Consider the following 20,946-nt stretch of genomic DNA (forward strand, 5'->3'; position numbering starts at 1 on the left):
AGAGCCAGGACACAGACCCAGGCGCTGCCATGCAGGATGTGGATGTCATAACCACGAGGCCAAACACCTACACCCGAGAAACAGTTCTTTAGATGCCAGAGGGCTGGCCAGGTCACAGTCTTGACAAAAAAACAATATGCAGGGTCTTCAAAATGACTGTGGAAAATACACATTATGCTTTAGTTCTATTTTCCCACAAATTTTTGAAACACTCTCATACATTATGCTGTAATACGGATACAGACCAAAAGTAACAGTAAGTTTATCTTTTTTAAAGATTTCATTTATTTGAGAAGTAGAGTCACAGAGGGAGAGTCACAGAGAGAGGTCTTCCATCCACTAGTTCACTCCCCAAATGGCCACAATGGCTGAAGCTGAGTTGTTCAAAAACCAGAAGCAAGGAGCTTCCTCTGGGTCTCCCACGTGGGTGCAGGGACTCAAGGACTTGGACCATCTTCCACTGCTTTCCCAGGCCATAGCGAAGAGCTGGATCGGAAGAGGAGCAGCGGGGACCAGAACCAGCACACATATGGGATGCCGGCGCCGCAGGCAGAGAATTAACCTGTGCCAGAGGGCCAGCCCCAACAGCAAGTTTCTTTTCCCCACAAGTTCATGTACTGAATTGTCTGATTAAAACTGACTTTATAAACAACTTGAGGCTTACCTTAACCAAGCGGATGCCACAGCCTCGTTTTCCTCAAGCAAACAAATTTTGAATTGAAGAGACATCGTGGCGATAAGGCTGAAGGCTCTGCTCTATGATCAGAGACAGCGGACACAGTTTCAGAATTGCACCCTCCTGCCTCCTATGTTCTTAGCCAAGGCCTCAAGTGTTGTAGCCTCTCTGAGCAGTGTTCTGTTTTTTTGCTTCTCTAGTCCACTCCTACCAGATGCGAAAGAAGCGGAACATGCAGTCTCACTAGAGGGGAACCATAGGTCTATTTGTGTGCAGTAGGAAGTGACTTTGTGTTTGGACTTTTAATCCCCAACATAATAGGTGTTCAGTAAACATTTGTCACATACATGGAAGGAGGGCTACCTGGAACCAGCCTTGTGAGGCAGAGGGTTAGGCCACCACTTGAGACACTGGCATCCTAAGTTGAAGAGCCAATTCAAGTCCCAGCTGCTCTGCTTCTGATCCAGCTTCCTATTACTGTGCCTGGGGAGGCAGTAGAAGATGGCCCAAATACCCGAGCCCCTGCCACCAACCATGTGGAAGACCCAGATAGAGTTCTTGGTTCCTGACTTTGGTCTGGCCCAGACCTGGATGTTGTGGCCATGGGGAGTGAACCAGTGGACAGAAGATCTCTATGTCATTCTACCTTTCAAATAATAAATAAAAAAAAAAAAGGAGGGCTGCCCACTTCTGATCCAGGATTCAAAATTGAAGGACTTGGGCCATCTTCCACTGCTTTCCCAGGCCATAGCAGAGAGCTGGATCAGAAGTGGAGCAGCCGGGACACAAACCGGTGCCCATATAGGATGCCAACACTGCAGGCAGCGACTTCACCCGCTATGCCACAGCGCAGGCCCCTGGGCCAGTTTGAAACCAGGAGCCTAGAACGCAGTCCAGATCTCCAGTGTGAGCGACAGGAACCCATGTACTGGAGCCTTCACCTGCTGCCTCCCAGGATCCACACTAGCAAGAAGCTATAATGAGGACAGAACCAGGACACGAAGCCAGGTGCCTCCAGTATGGGACACGGTTGTCTTAACCGGCAGGCCTGACGCCACTGCTGTCCTGCATTATTTTATTTTGAACTGCGGGTGTGTGTGTGTGTGTGTGAGGTGTTGAGGTGAGTGTACTCCTTCCCACACCTGGGGCCCCTGAAGATCTTAATCCTGTGTTCCAGGTCGCTCCTGTGCCCAGAGTCTTCCTCAGGCCGACCTGTTTCCATCTTGGGAGAAGGCAGGCTGTCACCGTCGGCCGTGAACCAAAGCTGTCTGCCTCGAGACTCAGCCTCTCCGCCGGCGTGGAAGCTGCAGGAGAGGGAGAGCTGTGTCCTGCGTGAGTACAACGACCCATCGCCTGGGGCAATGAGGAGCCAAGGTGACCTGAGGAGCCTGCCTCCCCGAGCAGCAGCAGCACTGCCCTGGGGAGGGACCCAGCGCCAAGAAACCGCCACTGCCAGCTCAGCCAGCAACGTGCACGCCCTCCATGCGAGCTCACGCACGGTAGTGGCAAGTCGCAGAGGAGAAGCGTCTACGGGCAGGATAAGTACTGCAAGAGAAAACAGTACTTCCTTTCCAAACAAATTCTGGGGGCCATGTTTATATTGAGGAACTTCTCCGTTGCTTAAGTTTCTGATAGGTCTGCTTTTTGCACCTTCTGAGCGGCCTGCGTGGGAGAAAGACTGGCATCTCTTCCCTTGAAAGCTGCACTCTGCCCTCCACCCTCCACCCCGTCCCTGGCCTCCCCCACGTTCCCTAAGTGACATCTGGGGTGCATGGGACCCTGGGATAACCACACAGCTGCAGGCCACGAGGCTCTCACACTGAGTCATGCCCTCAGCAGTGTGGGCTGGACCCCACGCTCACCTCTAGCTCAGATGGTACCCTGCCGCAGCTACCCTATTTAGTACCTGAAAGTTTCTAAAATAATTGAACATCTGGAACGTTCTGCAGGGCCTCTGGCACACGGGGTGGGGCCCCTTGCCCCATGTGTGCCAACCATCCCTTGGGTGGGGAGGCTGCAGGGCTGGGGCAAGAGCTTTTGCTGCAAACTCCTGTCCTCTAACGGCTCCTCTCTACCATAAACCCACACACTCAGTCTCACGCTCACACACACACAGTCACACACACACGCAGTCTCACAGTCACACACACGCAGTCTCACAGTCACACAACACACCACACACCCCCATGCTGGTCTTAATGGGCTGCGGTAAATGAACCTCAGCTTGGTAGCCAGTCAGTAATACAAGGGCACTTCAGAAACTGTGGGAAACGGAATTAACAGATTTTAGCGCAAAAGAAAAAATCTGCAATCCACACTTTTTTTTAATAAAAACTGCATTTTCCATGAACAATTTGAAGATCCCTCTGCATGATTCCAAAGATCATTTGCAATAAATTATCTCTTAAAATGATTTTCCATAACTTTCTCAAGTGCCTTTGTAGTAGAGGGCTCTGTTCAACACTAACCAAGCGAAGGGGTGGAAACAGCGACACCAGACTCGCAGGAGGAGCTCAGGGCTCGAGTCACTGCCACCTCCCCCATCGCCCTCCACTGACACAGCGTGTGTGTCTGCTCTGGGGCTCTGCCGCATCGGCTCCTGTGGACCTCACCAGCGCAGTGACGCCCACCACGGAGCCACAGTGGCCAAGTCTGGAAGGGCCCCATGGGGGACTTCTGTCTGGGTAGGTTTCCAGTACAATCCCCAGAACATTCACAACTGGCCAAGATGTGCCAAGAAAGCCCGGTGATGTCCTGGCGGCAGCAGAAGCAGCGAGCAGTGGGTGTGGCAGGGGACAGGGTGGTCCCCTGGATGTGGCGGGGCCCACGCGCTCAGACCCAGTGTGGGCCAGGGTCTCCACAGCTGGATACTCACCATACCCCAGAGATACTATTCTGCCCTCGCTTACATGTGGAAACTGGGGTCCAACGTCACACAGCTATCAAGACAAAGAGCTCTGAAGCCTCACTCTCACCACTGATCAGTCTGTTCACTGAACAAAAATAAACAGTGACGTAAGAAACGTAATTTGACCTCACAACACAAAGAGCAGGGTTTTAAAAATATATTTTATATTTAATAAATGGTGTTAGGAAAGCTACATAGAAATTTGGGGAAAAAATAAGTTAGACGCTGCCTGCAGTGCCGGCATCCCATATAGGCGCCGGTTTGAGTCCTGGCTGCTCCATTTCCGATCCAGCTCTCTGCTGTGGCCTGGGAAAGCAGTGGAAGATGACCCCAGTGCATGGGTCCCTGCACCCACGTGGGAGACCTGGAGGAAGCTCCTAGCTCCTGGCTTCGGATCAGCCCAGCTCTAGCCGTTGCAGCCATTTGGGGAGTAAACCAGCGACTGGAGGACTTTCTCTCGCTCTCTCTCTCTTTCTGCCTCTCTGTAACTCTGCCATTAATAAATCTCAAGAAGAAATTTTTTTATTTGAAAGAGTTACAGAGAGCAGAAGAAAGGGGGGGGGGGAGATCTTCCATGGGTGGTTTACCCACCAAATGGCTGCAATGTCAAGGGCTGGGCCATGCCGAAGCCAGGAGCCTGGAACTCCATCCTGGCCTCCATGTGGGTGGCAGCGGCCCAAGTATTTGGGTCATCTTTTGATGCTTTCCCAGGAGCATTAGCAGAGAGCTGGATTGGAAGTAGAGCAACCGAGACTCAAACTGATGCCCATATGGGACGCCAGCATTGCAGGCAGCAGCTTAACCTGCTGTGCCACAACACCAGCCCCAAGAAAGTTATTTTTTAACACAGAACTGAATGTTTTCACATTGTCAAAGAGAAGTAACATTCTAACCTCTAAAATTGCTAATAGTGACAAATATGACTATATGGTATGTAAAAATAAAGCAATAAAAATAGCTAAGAAAAAAGGGAAAATATCCAAATCAAATGGGATCGTGAGTTATCTAATAAATAGTTCATACAAATTAATTAGATAATTAAGATGATAACAGCCAAAGCGTGAAGGGTATGATTAGACAGTTCACATAAGAGGAAATAAATATGGGAAGGTTTTTTCCATCTTATTTGTAACCAAATGCAAATTAAAATGAGGTACCATTTTTCTTCATTACTCATTAAAATGAAATGTATACATATATATCTCACTCAGGGACATCTCTAGCAAGATCTTTTGAACCCAATGCCTTCGTCTGAGGTCAGTGATGTTGTAAAGGGCCTGAGAGTAAACCTCTGTGTCACACGGGGAAACCTCTCACAGCTTTGGCCTGCACAAGGGGATTTATATACTGAAAGCAAGAAAGCAGAAAATAAGTCATAAATCCAGTTATTTATTATATAGTTCTATAACAACAAAAATACATTAGGAAACAACCTAAATGTCCAAATTTATGGATTTAGCGAATTAAGCAACATGGAAAATTGTGTATTTATTTGGTATTGAAAAAAGCAGACTACAAAACTGTACACTCTAATTACAGATATGACTGAAATTGTGGTGTAAAAAATACATATAAGGTTTGCATTATCTTTTTTTATTTTTTTAAAGATTTATTTTATTTATTTGAAAGACAGAGTTACAGGGAGAGGTCTTCCATCTGCTGGTTCACTCCTCAGATGGCCGCAGCAGCCGGAGCTGCGCTGATCAGGAGCCAGGAGTTTCCTCCAGGTCTCCCACAGGGTACAGGGGCCCATCTTCTACTGCTTTCCCAGACCACAGCAGAGAGCTAGATCGGAAGTGGAGCAGCCAGGACTCGAACCGGCACCCATATGGGGTGCCAGTGCTTCAGACCAGGGCTTTAACCCGCTGTGCCACAGCGCCGACCCCTACATTATCTCTTAGTTCTATTTCTCCACAACACATTTTTTTTTTTTTAGATTGGCAGAGAGAGAGGGAGAGTGCCCCCATGCGCTAGTTCACCTACCAAATGCCCACAGTGGCTGGGGCCAGGCCAGGGTCAAGAGCGGGGAACACAATCCAGGTCTCCCAGTAGGCTGGCAGGGACCCAACCCCCTGAACTGGCCCAGTGCCCACCGTGGCCTGCACTAGCAGGAAGCTAGGCGGGAGCTGGAGCCAGTTACTGAGCCTAGGCTCTCTGCTGGGGACAGGGGGTCCTGACACCTAGGCTAAGTGCATACCTCATTCCACAAACTCCGGTAAGCCCCTCATACATGGAGAAGCTCTGAACTGGAATGTGAAGAACATGGAGGATCCAAGAACAATGGACTTATAAGTGAACTCTTTTTTTTTTTTTTTTTTTTTTTTTTTTTGACAGGCAGAGTGGATAGTGAGAGAGACAGAGAGAAAGGTCTACCTTTTTGCCGTTGGTTCACCCTCCAATGGCCGCTGCAGCCGGCGCACCACGCTGATCCGAAGCCAGGAGCCAGGTGCTTCTCCTGGTCTCCCATGCGGGTGCAGGGCCCAAGGACTTGGGTCATAGCAGAGAGCTGGCGTGGAAGAGGGGCAACCGGGATAGAATCTGGCGCCCCAACCAGGACTAGAACCCGGTGTGCCAGCGCCGCAAGGCGGAGGATTAGCCTGTTAAGCCACGGCGCCAGCCTAGTGAACTCTTTACTTTTGAAAATTTCCTTCACTGGCTGGAATAAATTCACCAAACATCGAAGCATGGCTGTGTTGTGGTGACTTTCCTTCTCTAATGTGATTTAATGGCTTTTATGATGAACAGAAAGAAGCAAATGTGCAGGCTCGTGTCCCAGCTGCTCCACTTCTAGTCCAGCTCCCAGCTAATGGCCTGGGAAAACCAGCAGACGATGTCCCACGTACCGGGCTGCTGCATCCATGTGGGAGACCGAGAGAAGCTTTGGCTCCTGACTGCCCCAGCCCAGGGCTGGCTGTTGTGGCCATCTGAGGAGTGAACGAGCAGATGGAAGATCTCTCTCTATCTCTCTGTTTCTCCCTCTTTCTCTGCCACTCTTTCAAAATAAATATTTGTTTTAAAAAAAAAAAAAGCAAAAACCTGTTGCCTAAAGCATAAAGCTATTTGTACAGAAAAATTAAAACTGGATAAAAGATTATAAGAGCTTAAATACAGCCTGGAAGTGATTTGGTTCAATGCGTTGGGGATTTATCACTGAAGTGGTCTCCTCTGTTCTCGGGTTTGTGCCGATCGCTGTGATGGACAGAGACGCTCCACTGAGCCGGAGATGATGATCCCACAGAGGCAAGACAGACCCAATAGTCGGCCAGGTGCTTCCCTCCGTGCAGAACAGGAGGGCCTGTAAGGGAGAGGGTGGGAGCCGGCCCCAGGGTGGGGTGGAGGCAGGGGAAGATGCTGCTCGGCCTTGTTCACCACCACCAACAACCACTGTTCACAGCCTGCGGGGACGCCCCCAAGGGACAGGAGAGAGCCATCTCCTGGAATCGGCCTTGGTCATTGAGACCAGGCCCAGGGCCCTGGCTCTGACCTTTGCTGCTTCCTCCCACAGAGGCCAAGTTCAGGAAGGGCCGCCACACCCAGGCCGGCACAAACTCCGCTGAAGGCTCGAGGCCGCAGACTTCCCTTGGGTATGTGACCACGGCCCCAGGAAGCCAGAATCTTTGTGTTTTCAAACAAACAACCTGGTTCTACTTCCCCTCAGCCGCCTGCCTCTGTTCCTCTCTTGGCCTCGCCCCATCCCTCTGTCTCACCTGGTGCCTCCTGCTCTCAGGATCCCTTAGGCTTTCCGAGCCCCAGACCTGGGGCTGCCCAGGCGGCCTGTCCCTCACTGCATGGGCTCGCCTACGCCAAGCACTGGCTCTGCTGGGCTTCCAGCAGGATGAGGGCCCCACGCACCAGGGGAGTGGTCTTCAGGAGAGGCCCCCGTCTGGAGGCTGCAATACCCACGGACAGGCCCAGAAGTGGCGGCCTCTCTGGCCTGTATTTCCCCATTCTGCTCATGGCCTGGACACCGCCCAGCTCCCCAGGATGCTCCCTGATGGGGGCCTCCATAGGCCCGAGGGACCTCGCGCTGCGCTGACCGTTCGTCCCTGGCAGCCCAGACCGCTCCTGGCTCAAGACCCAGCTTTACTACGGTGGTGCCTCTTCCACCCTCGGGTTGTCCTGGTTTGGGTCACAAGTTGTTTCATCACCTGCCCGAATCAACCTCAAACAGAATCCATGCACACACATGCCCACCCCAGCCTTGATGAGGGGGACGGCGTCCAGACTGGCCCTAAACAGACAAACCCCAGGCCCATCCCTCACGCCTTTCTGCTGACGCCTGTGATCCAACCACGACCCCTTGGGTAGATCCTTTCCTCTCCATCCTCACTGCCCATAACCGACTACTGACACGGATAATCAAACAGCCCCCTGATTGAGCCTCTCCCTCTCCAAGCTGCGGGTCTGATCTGTTCAATTTCCAGTGGCTCCCCACTACCTGCGTAGGGAAACCAGATCCCTCCATGACCCAGCCCCAGTGGGCTTCCCTGCGTCACGTGCTGCCACCCGCTGCGAGCCAGGGCTCCAGGCACTGCTTGTCCCAGGACGCGTCTTCCCACTCGTCTTGGCGTGCTTGTAACTCTCCTCCCGTCTCCTACTCCCACCTCTTCCCCTCTCTTCTGCAGCTCCTGTTTGATCCTGAACTCCTTCCTGGAACACATGTCAAGTGTCACTCCCTTGAAAACCATTTCTGATTCACTCTGCGTAAGAAGGAATCACTCCCTGCTCGAAACCCTAAGTTTTGTTTTTAACATTTCCTGTGGTTGGATCCCTGGTATGCTGGCCAATGTACTTACTGTGTATGATTCTCGCCTGCCGAAGCCTTGAACCTCTGAGCTCAAGAATGGCATCTTGGGGCTGGCACAGTGGCCCAGCGGGTTAAGCGGCAGCCTGTGATGCTGGCACCCCATGGAAGCACTGGTTCAAATCCCAGCTTTCTGTTTCTGAACCCTGCTTCCAATCCAGCTCCCTGCTAATGCACCTGGGAAAGCAGAGGAAGATGGTTCCAGTTCTCGGGCCCCTGCACCCACATAGACCAGGATGTAGTTCCTGCCTCCTGGCTTTGGCCTGGCCAAGTGCTGGCCCTTGTGGCCATTTGGGGAGTAACTAGCAGATGGAAGATTTCTCTCTCTGTGTCTCTGCCTTTCAAATAAATAAATAACCTTAAACAAAGAATATCATCTGTAGCAATGCCTGCAACAGTGCCTGCTACCCAGTAGGGACCGAGTCAGATAACACTGCTAACCCAGCTCCGATTTTCAAGAGCAGGCCGCCCGACGCGTGGGTCACTCCCAGTGACAAGGAGGCCCATGAACCCCAACCTTAATACCAACACACCTCTCACAGGAGGGACGGCCGGCGGCCTGCACACACTCCTCCTGGAGGAAGCCCTAACTTCCCTCCCCCGGCCTCTCTCCGGGGCCCCCAGCCCCTGGAGGAGACTTCCTTCTCCCTCTCCAAGAATCCTTCCATACCCTGGCTCCGGGGGGCTTCCCGTGCCCTCTGAGCTCTGGGACAGCTCATCGGATGTTTCCCTGGGTGCCATCTCCTGTGCTGTGTACTGAGCTTACATCTGTGTCCTGTGTGGAGCTGAGCAGGGAGGGTTTGCAGTCCCGGGGCGGGAAGATGAGGCAGGGCCAGATTCGGATCCCTGGTGCCGCAGCTGGATAACCTGAAGCCATCCCTCTGGCCTAAAACCCTTGCAGGGGGCTCCCCGGGGACGGGAGCTGGGCACAAGCCACCCCTAAGCTGAAGGCTGAATACAGCCGCATCTCAGGATGCCACCCTCGCTGGCCGGAGCCCAGCTCTGGCCACCACGGGCAGGCCTCCCCCCACCCCCAATCCCCTTGCGCACCAAATGTGCAGACTCTCTTTCCCACGGGACAGGGGGGTGGTGGGGAGGGTGAGGCGCCATCCCTGGGTCCATCTCCTCACCACTAAAACTGAGGAGTCCTCAGGGGTTACTGAGGCCAGCCGGGGGCTCCCGGGCTCCTGTTTAGCCCCTAAACCTGACAGCAGACCCTGATTTCATGAACAGAGCTCCGAGCAGGGGACGCGGTGGGCCCCTACTCCCACTGGCGGCCAGGCTGAGAGGGGGCAGCGTCCCCACAGCACCCATTCCCACGCAGAAGGCAGAGGCGAAGCCCCCCGGCCGGTCCCTGCCCTTCCCCCTGCGGTCGGCCCCAAATCGAGGCCCCCATCTCTACCACAGGAGCCCGCCCCTCCCGCCCCACCCTTTCGCCTGGCAGGAAGGGAGGTGCTGGGCACCGGCCGTGGAGACAGCGCCAAGCCCCGCTGCCGCTCGGCCGCCGCCGCCCTCCGTCGGTCCGGCTGCCCTGCACACCCCCGCGCCCGGCCATGCAGCCCACCGAGCCCTGGAGCCCCGGGTGGGCGCCGGCGTCCTGGGACTACTCGGGCTCGGGCGCGCTGGCCGAGCTGGAGCTGTGCCCCTCCGGCGACCTGCCCTACGGCTACGCCTACATCCCCGCGCTCTACCTGGCGGCCTTCGCCGTGGGCCTGCTGGGCAACGGCTTCGTGGTGTGCCTGCTGGCCGGGCGGCGCGGCCCGCGGCGGCTCGTGGACACCTTCGTGCTGCACCTGGCGGCCGCCGACCTGGGCCTGGTGCTCACGCTGCCGCTGTGGGCCGCGGCGGCGGCGCGCGGGGGCCGCTGGCCCTTCGGCGAGGGCCTCTGCAAGCTGAGCAGCTTCGCGCTGGCCGCGTCGCGCTGCGCGGGCGCGCTGCTGCTGGCCGGCCTGAGCGTCGATCGCTACCTGGCCGTGGTCAGGCTGCTGGACGCGCGGCCGCTGCGCACTCGGCGCTGCGCGCTGGCCGCTTGCTGCGGCGTGTGGGCGGCGGCGCTGCTGGCCGGCCTGCCGGCGCTCGTCTACCGCGGGCTGCAGCCGCTGCCCGGCGGCGGAGGCAGCCAGTGCGGGGAGGAGCCCTCGGACGCCTTCCAGGGCCTCGGCCTGCTGCTCCTGCTGCTCACCTTCGTGCTGCCGCTGGCCGTCTCCGTCTTCTGCTACTGCAGCGTCTCGCGCCGCCTGCGCAGGCCGCCGCACGTGGGCCGCGCCCGCAGCAACTCGCTGCGCATCATCTTCGCCGTGGAGAGCACCTTCGTGGGCTCCTGGCTGCCTTTCGGCGCCCTGCGGGCCGTCTTCCACCTGGCGCGCCTGGGGGCGCTGCCGCTGCCCTGCCCTCTGCTGCTGGCGCTACGCTGGGGCCTCGCCGTCGCCACCTGCCTGGTCTTCGTCAACAGCTGCGCCAACCCGGTCATCTACCTCCTGCTGGACCGCTCCTTCCGCGCCCGGGCCCGGCACGGGCTGTGCCGGCGCGCGGGCCTCGGGGGGCGCAGGGTCAGCTCGGCCTCCTCGCTCTCCAGGGACGACAGCCCGGTGTTCTGGGGCCGGCCGCACGGCGCCAACACCCTCTCGTGCGTCCTGTAGCTGTCCCCGGGCCGGTGGAGGTGCGTGCAGCCGGGCGCCGCGGGGAGGTTGGTGGGGGCGGGCGCCGGCGCCCCGGGAGGGTCCGCTGGGTGGTGGCCCCCACCGGGCCTGCCTGCGCCGCTCAGCTCCCCCGGGGTCGCCTTCCCCAGCCCCGCAGGCTACTTGAGTTTCCTCTGGCAGCCTGAGGCCCTTGGAGATGGAACAGACAGCAGCCTGGACGCCGACAGGTTCGCCGAGCACAGAAGGGAAGTGGTTTGGAGCGCGCAGCAAGAGGTCCCACCCAGACCCGCGGAGTCCCCCTCTTGGCTGTGCTTTCTCAAGATGCCCCAACTGCAAGTCAGACCCTCCGGCGTCTCTCCGACACACAGAACCTGGCAACCAAGCGATCGGGATGACTGTGCGCTCACCTTGCAGCTGCGCCGCCTGCGCCATGAGTCACCATCAACTGTGATTTTCATTTTCACAGCTCCCCAGAGTCTCGGGACCCAGCCCTGGTGTGACATGCCCACGTGGCCCCCTGGACCTTGCCCAGAACTGAGCCATCAGCCTGCCCAGGATGGTGACTGCCTCCTCTCCCGAAGCCACAGGACTCTCCCTGGACGCGGTCCTGGCCCTTCCCTCTAGACCCGGGCTCCGAACCTCTGGCCACGCATTGACTTCCTGCGCCGCTGGCCTGAGCACCCCAGAGTCTCCCATGTGGCTGTGCCCCCCTCAATAAACACTTCTGCTGGCTTGAGCAGTGGGCGCCGAATGAGTGTCAGGAGGCGGGGGCGGCGCCGGGGTCGGGTGAACCTCAACCCAGGAGTGCAGGCCGAGCCCGGGGGTGGCAATGAGGGGTTGTGAGAGCCGACCGCGTCTCATAGTCTTAAGGGCTTTTCACATTCTGAAGGTTACAGAAGGAAAGATGTGAGGGACCCGCCAGGCAAGCGTCCCTTCAGAGATGTGTCATTTGGGTTTCAAATATGCATGGGCACTGGGCCTTTCTCCTGGGCTGGGAGACCGCCCAGCCCCACTGTTTGGGCTTCTGTGATTTCTCTACTGAGGCTTCTGAAGAGTTTGGAAACACTGATTTTAGAGGAGTGCAGGGCTGGTGCCGCGGCTCACTAGGCTAATCCTCTGCCTTGCGGCGCCGGCACACCGGGTTCTAGTCCCGGTCGGGGCGCCGGATTCTATCCCGGTTGCCCCTCTTCCAGGCCAGCTCTCTGCTGTGGCCCGGGAAGGCAGTGGAGGATGGCCCAAGTTCTTGGGTCCTGCACCCCATGGGAGACCAGGGGAAGCACCTGGCTCCTGGCTTCGGATCAGCACAGTGCGCCGGCTGTAGCGGCCATTTTGGGGGTGAACCGACGCAAGGAAGACCTCTCTCTCTGTCTCTCTCACTGTCTAACTCTGCCTGTCAAAAAAAAAAAAAAGAGGAGTGCAGGGAAAGGGACTCGGTGATTCTGCTTTCCTGAGGGCAGGGGGTGCAGCCAGACCCCACCCCACCCCCGCCACACACATACACTCACATACACACATACACTCACTTCACCCACACACATACACACACGCACAGGGCCCCACAGGAAGCAGCGGGCTGGGGGCCATGCCCGCAGGTCGGCACTCAGGTGCTAGGTGCTAGTTCACTCCCCAAATGGCCACAACAGCCAGGGCTGGGCCAGGCGAAGCCAGGAGCCTGGAACTCCACCTGGGTCTCCCACATGGCTAGCAGGAGCCCAAATACTTGGGCCGTCTTCTACTGCCTTCCCAGGGGCACCAGCAGAGAGCTGGATCAGAAGTGGAGCCGCCCAGACGTGAACGGCTGCTCTGATAGAGAATGCCAGCATTGCTGTTTCCTAGAGTTGAGGCCCCCAGTTTCCAGGAGGGGGAGGCTGACCCTCATCCTGGCCAGGGGGAGACACCTCTTTCTCTAGGCACTAGAAACTGAGCCCCTCCAACAACTGGCTTGCTTCTCCCATCCATTGGGTAATTCGGCTCTCTGAAGGCAGACAGGAGGAAGGCTCTCCACGCCCCATGGGTTTCCATCCAAACTGCCACAGCGGTACTAACACTCAGCACTTCTCTGCACCACGTGAACAGAGTGCCCTCCCGTGTGCCGGCCTCTGTCGGCCCCGTGTCCCTCGGAAAGGCCTCTTAAGTTCGGACAGGAATTAAAGAGGCTCGGTGAGCTCCCATTTCCAACCGGGGGAAGACGAGGCAGGCGCAGCTGCAGCGAGGACCTTGTTAAGTGGGCTCTCCCACCAAGGTGGCTGGTGGGAGTGGACACAGTGGATTCCTGTAGAAAGTGATGTGTCGGGGCCCGGGCTGTGATGTAGCAGGTGCCGGCATCCCATATGGGCACTGGTTCAAGTCCTGGCTGCTCCACTTCTGATCCAGCTCTCTGCTATGGTCTGGGAAAGCAGTGGAAGATGGCCCAAGTCCTTGGGCCCCTGAACCCACGTGGGAGACCTGGAAGAAGCTCCCAGCTCCTGGCTTTGGATCGGCGCAGCTCCAGCCATTGCAGCCAATTGGGGAGTGAACCAGTGGATGGAAGACCTCTCTCTCTACCTCTCCTCTCTCTGTGTAACTCTGACTTTCAAATAAATAAATAAATAAATAAAATCTTTGGCTATGACTGAGAACTATTAACTGTTAAAAAAAAAAAAAAAGTAGTGTGTCACTGAAGAGCTTTCAACATCTTCGCATTCCGTTCCTCCCAAATGTTCGCTCCGAGTTCACTTCGGCCACTGTCTCCCAGTGTGCTGGTTCCCAATGTGCTAGTGCGAAATAAGCCAGGCTGGGGGCCTGCGCTTTTGGGAGATGACCTCAGCCTGAGCGGTAGTGTAGGTGTGCGAAGACCACCCTGCACATGCGAAGATGCTGCCGAGAGACTGGAGGGAGGTGGTGATGATCGGTTAAAAGGAAAACAGAAAATTGCGTACGCATCTCAAGACTGTTAGCACTGGGTTCGCGGAAGGAAAGCGTGGCCTGTGTCACGGCCCCTTTGATAAAATCAGCTTTTACTCTGCTTTCACCTTGCTCAGGTTTTAAACACCAGCGCCTTCTCCCTTGCTGCGGACTCGCAGGATCCAGGTGCTTGTGTCTTTGCCGGTTCTGTGTCTCCTGCATCGGGGCGCAGCCCTGCGTGGGCAGGGAGTTTCTCTATGCTGAACAACAAAAAGGCAGAAGGCGACGCAGCAACTGTTCGCAATGATTGGGCCAGAGGATCACAGGTCCTTTTCTTCTCCATTTCTTTCCATTTTCTAGGAGCTGTTTTTAAGGACAGGTGATGAACACAGAAGCTAACCTCAGACCTGGGTCCTAGCTCCTGGCTCCCACTCAGTCGCGAGCTGCCTGTCCCTGGGCACCTGCCCCAGCCTCCTTGAGCTGTGCTGTCATTAGCTGAAGAAGGGGCTAGGGTGATACCTGCTGGGGCTGCCTCAAAGACCAAAGGAAATCTGAGTGATGGGGCTTTAGACAGACATCACACAGGGTCCACCCTCAGGCCTGGCTTGTTCCAGGCTCAGCTCCCCTCCCCCTCCTCGTAGCCCCGGCGAGTGGAGCTGCTGTTAGAAGGTTGGCACCTGGGAGATGGCTGGGCATATAGGCCGTGTGTGGCTCTGATTTGCTTCCTGTGACTAATTCTGGACTTTCTCCTCACCTCCCTCGACCCCGTGACTCCTTCCTGGGGCACAGCGTGGGAAGCCGGGCCCTGGGTTGCTGAGTGATCTGGAGAGTTCAGGAGGGTGGCAGAGCTGGAGGAGGGTGCTCGGGGACGCGTGATGCGTCCCAGCCCCCGTGGCACTCTGGGGACACAGTGAGGACCCTGGGCTCTTGTGAGGATACCTTGCTTGAGGGGTCTAAGACCCTGGCCTACCTTGATGAGTGGCCCCCTCCCCACCCAGCCCCTGCCCCAGTCAAATGGGGCAAGAGCTGAAAAGCCCAGGAAATGCGTGTTAGATAAGAGGGAGGGAGGAAGCAGAGATGTGAAACCACTGGTCCTCTTCCTCATCTTCCGAATCAGACTATTTCCGGAGGGCACGATTGCGTCTTCGCAGAAAGCGGGGCGACCTGAGAGGCGTACGTACGTCCCGAGCTTCGAGCTTTAGAGCAAGAGGCTCGTTTTGTCCATTCTCAGAACGAGGACATTCCAAGAACAATGGGAAGCCAGTTGTATCTGTGCAGCACATCCCAGATTTCCAAAAAGCACATTCTGGGAGGGAGCCTTTGGCCTAAAGGTTCAGGTGAACCCCATGTCGGGGTAGCTGGGCGCTGGTTCCTTGTCCAGCTCCAGCTGCCGACTCCAGCTTCCTCTCACTGTGCCCCACCCCCGGCGGGCAGCGGGGACGGCTCAGGTGGGTGCGCTCCTGCCACCCATGTGGGAGACCTGACTTCTATTCCCAGTTCCTAGCTTTGGCCTGGGCCCAGTCCTGGCTATTGTGGTCATCTGGGGAGTGACAGAGCATGGGAAGCACTGTCCCTCTCTACCTAACCTCTCAAGCTCACAAAGAAAAATAAAATGTTTTTTAAAAGCACGCGCACGCACACACGCTCTCAGGCGTCCCCACAGTGCTCAGGTGGAGGTTTACCTTATTCCTGATGGCACTGCGGCTCAGAAGTCGCGTGGCTTGGGTGAGATCCCAGACCAGCACGCAGGAGTCTCGCCCTGTCTCCTTCTGCACCTGCCGCAGCTCCCGGGGGACACACACAGGCGGGCGCTCCAGCCCGAATGCAATTCACAAAGGGCGACTCCCTGACCCTGGCTCTCCAAACGTCTAGTCTCTCCCCCTGGTTACTAAAGTCACGCAGGGAGAACACGAAGATGATCTTACTCTTTTCGAGGTGCATGCAAAATACTTGAGTGCCCGTTTTATTCCAGATATGTTTGGGTCAGTGTACACAGTGGGTGCGAGGCCGGGCGCGGGCTCTGTCCTGCTTCCCTGTTGTCTGCCCACAGCCTGGCACGAAACTGGCACTCGGGAGCTATTGCTGACTGCGCCTGATTGTGCAACTCGCTCGCTTCTCGTTATGATAGCCCAGATTATTCTACAGCACGTGTCTAAGCTTCCAGGACCTCCTATGTGACGGTGACCTTTTCCATTGAACCCAACCTGTCACCAAGAATTCTCTGATGAACATCCTTGTGCAACATCTTTATGTTCATCCCTAATTCTTCCCTAAGAACAGACTCCGAGATGAGACGTTATCAATCAAGGATTGTGAACACCTTACGACTTTTGAGCATAGAGACCAAGAGCTGGACACACGAAGTCTGCAGGGTGGGCACAAGGGTGCCCATCCCCCAAGCCCTGACAAACACCACCAGGGTTTTCCTTTCCAAAACATTGCTCTCAATTAGATATCTGTCCAGCTTGAGGGACAAATGTTTTTGCTATACTGCTCCATTATGCCAAAGACCTTTTATATACCATATTCCATTGTACCACGCTCTGACGTCAGTGCTAAAAATAATACCTGATATTTACTGAAAAAACCCTGCATAAGAGGAACTGGAGGTTTTAGGTATACAAAGTCTTCTAAAAGGTGACAGGACATGTGGATTACAGAAAAGAACTATGCATGGATTTCAAGCTTTCTTTTGCACCAAAATAAGTTGATCTTTTAATTCCATTTTTTCCCCACCGACTTCTGGTAGTATCCTGTGTCTGATCTCATTCATTTTCACAACAGCTTTCTGGGTACATACGATCATTGTCTCTGGTCTACAGATTAAAAAGCTGAGCTATGCCTGCCATGCTGGCAGCCCATAGGAGCACTGGTTCACGTCCTGGCTGCTCGGCTTCCAACCCAGCTCCCTGGGAAAGCAGCAGAGGTGGCCAGAGTGTTGGGCTCCTGCACCCACGTGGGAGACCCAGAGGGAGTTCCTGGTTCTTCACTTCAGCCTGGCCCAGGCTTTCAAATAAAATAAATAAATAGTGCAGTGGAGGATGGCCCAAGTGCTTGGGCCCTGCACCCCATGGGAGACCAGGAGAAGCACCTGGCTCCTGCCATCGGAACAGCGCGGTGCGCCGGCCGCAGCGCGCCTACCGCGGCGGCCATTGGAGGGTGAACCAACGGCAAAAAGGAAGACCTTTCTCTCTGTCTCTCTCTACTGTCCACTCTGCCTGTCAAAAAAAAAAAAAAAAAGTCTTGGAAAGTTTCCATCACTTAATCAAAGTTTCTCACATAATTATCTGTGTTTGAGAAAGCTTGGTGGACTTGCCCAGTTGCTGGGGTCACACACACTGAGCAGGACGTCAAACCAGTGCCTCCTGGTCCCAGTTCACCCCCTCTTCCGTCTTCCCCTGGCAGCCCCTGGCTCACGTGGATTATGGCTGATGGCTGCTAACCCACCGGGTGCAGGGGAGTCCAGGCTGTCACTGACCCTGCTGCTCTTCTCCCAAGCTCCGAGGCCCCTGGTGCAGAGATGGACAACGAATGGTGAGGGCTGTTCCCAGGGGTGCTCAGGGTGAGACTGGGAGAAACCCGCCAACCCCAAGGCTGCCAGGGTGGGAAGCTGGGCACAGAAGGGCCGGCTTCGGAGGGTAGCACGGCCCGGAGCAGCGGCCCGTGATGACAGCTGCCAGCGCCCTGGTGGAAGCTGTGGTTTGCCCCGGAGCTGTGCTAGACAAGGGTGAGTCATGCGGCTGGCCTGTCTCTGGAAATGACTGCTCCCCGGGCACGCTCGCCAGCGCCCTCCGTTTGCCACCCCGGCCCCAGACGTCCCAGAACCAGCAGGTCACGCCACGGGCTGCCCCAGGCGGGGCCCACGAAACGGCCCCAGGTTGCTATGGTCACAAGGCTCACTAAACTCTTTCTTTTTGAACAAAGTCTTGCTTTCAATGTGACCTATGGCCTCAAGTCTTCTCAAGTCTTGATTTCTAAAATCATTCTCATCATAAAGAGAGAAAAACGGAACACGCCGTTGTAGCCATTTGGAGAGTGAGCCAGTGGATGGAAGATCTCTCTTTCTCTCTGTAACTCTGCCTTTCAAATAAATTTTAAAAAAAATCTAAAAAAACAAAATGTGAATCAGCTCAACATCTGCCACGCTGGGGCCAGAGCTATGGTGTAGCAGGTTAAGCCACCGCCTGAGAGGCCGGCGTCCCATCTGAGTGCAGGCTTGAGTCCCTGCTCATGTGCCTGGGCCTCAGCAGATGATGGCCCAAGTGCTTGGGCCCCTGCTACCCACATGGGAGACCCGGATGGAGTTTTGGGCTCCTGGCTTCAGCCTGGCCCAGCCCCAGCTGTTTTGGCCATTCGGGGGAGTGAACCAGCAGATGAAAGATCCCTTTCTCACTCTCTGTAACTCTTTTATATCAATAATTTAAAAAAATCTCCCACCTAAATGCATTAATAATCACTTTTTTGCCTCCTCCTCCCGACCTTTCCCTGTCATGGTGCCATTTCACACCTGCTGTGACCATGCCCCACCTGGGTGTCATCCTGGGCACGGCCCAAGCTGCTTTCAGTGAGCAATGTCACTCCTCCTCCCACACTAGATGTTTAAGCTGCTGGTTTTTTTTTTTTTTTTTTTTGGGGGGGGGGGGAGTTACTTATTTATTTGAGAGGCTGAATTACAGGGAGAGACGGAGAGACGGAGGGAGATCTTCCATCCACTGGTTCACTCTCCAAATGGTCACAATTGCCAAAGCTGGGTCTATCCGAAGCCAGGAGCCAGGAGCTTCTTCTGGGTCTCTCATGTGGGTCCAGGGGCCCAAGCACTTGGGCCATCTTCTACGGCTTTCCCAGTGCATTAGCAGGGAGCTGGATCGGAAGTGGAGCAGCCAGGACGTGAACAGGTGCCTATATGGGATGCTGGCGCAGCAGGTGGCGGCTTAGCCTGTTAAGCCACAGAGCAGGCTGAGAACTTCTTTCCCATCTAGTTTGGGACTGAATGAAGCCCCCTGCCGACTGCCCTCCCGAGGCTCCTCCCCGTCACTGCCCTGCATGGTTACAGTCCTTCCTCAAAGCACGGTCACGTGGGCTGCCACTGGCACAGCAGGAGGGGTGCGCTTGGGCAGTGTGACCTTTCGGTGGTGGTGGCCAGTCAGTGCCTGTCGGTAGCCCTGTGCAGGAGGATCCTGCTCGCACCGGGGCCACCGCCCACTGCCCAGCCCCCTCCTCGCTGGCTTTGTGACCCTGGGTCAATTATTCACTTCTTTCTTTCTCAGAATTCTCATCTGGAAAATGGGGATTTACTATGATTCTAACATGGTTTGTCCCTCCCCCCCCCCCATACTCATACTGTAGTTTGATCCCAACTCTGAGATGTTAGGAGGGTGGGGCCTGGACATGACTGTGGTGTTTGGGGTGGGGGTGGGGCTTGGGGCGGTGACTACAATTAGATGAGGGCAAGGGTTGGAGCTCCAGTACTGACTGCTGGTAGATTTGTAAGAAGAGGAAAGAGACCAGCGCGTGTGCACACACATACTTGCAGAGAAAGAAGCGTGCATGTACACACACACACACACACTCCCCGGAGCTAAGTATGTGATGTGATGCCCTGCTCGGCCTTGGGACTCTGCCAGCGAGACTACCTTCACCCCGTGCTGGCCCGGGGCCTTGGACCAGATCCATGAGGTGAATAAACCTTTGTTCCTTGTGAGCACCCCAGGCTGTGGCCTGTGTTATTAGCAACAGAAAATGGACTGCGCAGGGTTCACGCCTCTTGTCTCCCAGGGCGTGTGAGGGTTCAATGGTCTCATATATGACGTATACTGAGCTATCTGGCGTATAGCAAGCGTTTTATGGACTCAACTTATCAACAGTAAAATGAACAATAAAAATATTTGTTAAATAAGGGGTTGGCTGGGGCCAGCGCTGTGGCGCAGTGGGTTAACATCCCTGGTCTGAAGTGCCAGCATCCCATATGGGCGTTGGTTCGAGACCCGGCTGCTCCACTTCCCATCCAGCTCTCTGTTGTGGCCTGGGAAAGCAGTAGAAGATGGCCCAAGTCCTTGAGCCCCTGCACCCACGTGGGAGACCCTGAAGAAGCACCTGGCTCCTGGATTTGGATCAGTGCAGCTCCGGCAGTTGCAGCCAACTGGGGAGTGAACCAGCGGATGGAAGACCTCTCTCTCCGAGGAGCAGCTGGGACTAAAACTGGAGCCCATATGGGATGCTGGGGCCACAGGTGGAGGATTAACCTACAGTGCCAGACCCCCCCCACGCACACACACTAAACCGGAGCACACCCAGGACGCTGTGTCTGTGGGCTGAGAGTTTCCCACTGGAGCCCAGATTGTTCCTTGAAGTCACCGGGACCAACTGCTTTACCCACCGGTGTGCAGCCTCCGGTCGGGCAGGACAAGGACACCTGTTAGTCCAGAGGCCCCCAGATCCCATGATCGGCAGCCCAGCCTGTTCTCCAGAAGTGTATAACAGAATCACATACTTTATTGATTAAAAATTAAACAAGCAAGGCAAAAAGAAAATACAAACCCATCCATTCCTATGAACAAGCCCATCGAGGGGAAACCAAAGAAAGAACAAACTCTAGCTTTATGACAGCAAAAGACATTTGTCAGCCCACTTAGCAAACACTTTTTGGGGCAGGTGCCTTGGCACAGTAGGTTAAGTCACCTACCTCCCATATCAGAGCCACCAGTTTGCTTCCCAGCTGGTTGGCTTCTGACCCAGCTCCCTGCTAATGCTCTCTGGGAGGCAGCAGGTGATGGTTCAGGGTCTTGGGCCCCTGTACCCGCGTGGGAGACCCAGAGGGGGTTTTCCAGGCTCCTGGCTTCAGCCTGGCCCAGCCCTGGCTGTTGAGGCCATTTGGGAAAGAACCAGCAGATGAAGAATCTCTTTCGCTGTTTCTCCCTCTCTCTCTGTAACTCTGATAAGAGATAAATAAATCTTTTTTAAAGGTAAAAATATAAAAAGAGGGGCTGGCGCTGTGGCACAGTGGGTTAAAGCTCCAGTCTGCAGCACTGGCAAACCA

At 55.5% G+C, this 20,946-nt stretch overlaps 1 protein-coding gene across 1 annotated transcript; it reads left to right on the forward strand.

Moving 5' to 3' along the window:
- Positions 1–9,941: 9,941 nt before the first annotated feature.
- On the forward strand, positions 9,942–11,027 carry GPR25 (G protein-coupled receptor 25). The gene has a single exon (XM_062210739.1). The coding sequence runs from the start codon at positions 9,942–9,944 to the stop codon at positions 11,025–11,027; it is 1,086 nt and encodes a 361-aa protein (XP_062066723.1).
- The last annotated feature ends 9,919 nt before the right edge of the window (positions 11,028–20,946 follow it).

Source organism: Lepus europaeus, chromosome 14 (assembly GCF_033115175.1).
Source record: "Lepus europaeus isolate LE1 chromosome 14, mLepTim1.pri, whole genome shotgun sequence".
Classification (NCBI taxonomy): domain Eukaryota; kingdom Metazoa; phylum Chordata; class Mammalia; order Lagomorpha; family Leporidae; genus Lepus; species Lepus europaeus.

Excerpts from the sequence above, each read along its gene's own strand:
- GPR25 (XM_062210739.1), top strand. The coding sequence starts at position 9,942 with ATGCAGCCCACCGAGCCCTGGAGCCCCGGGTGGGCGCCGGCGTCCTGG.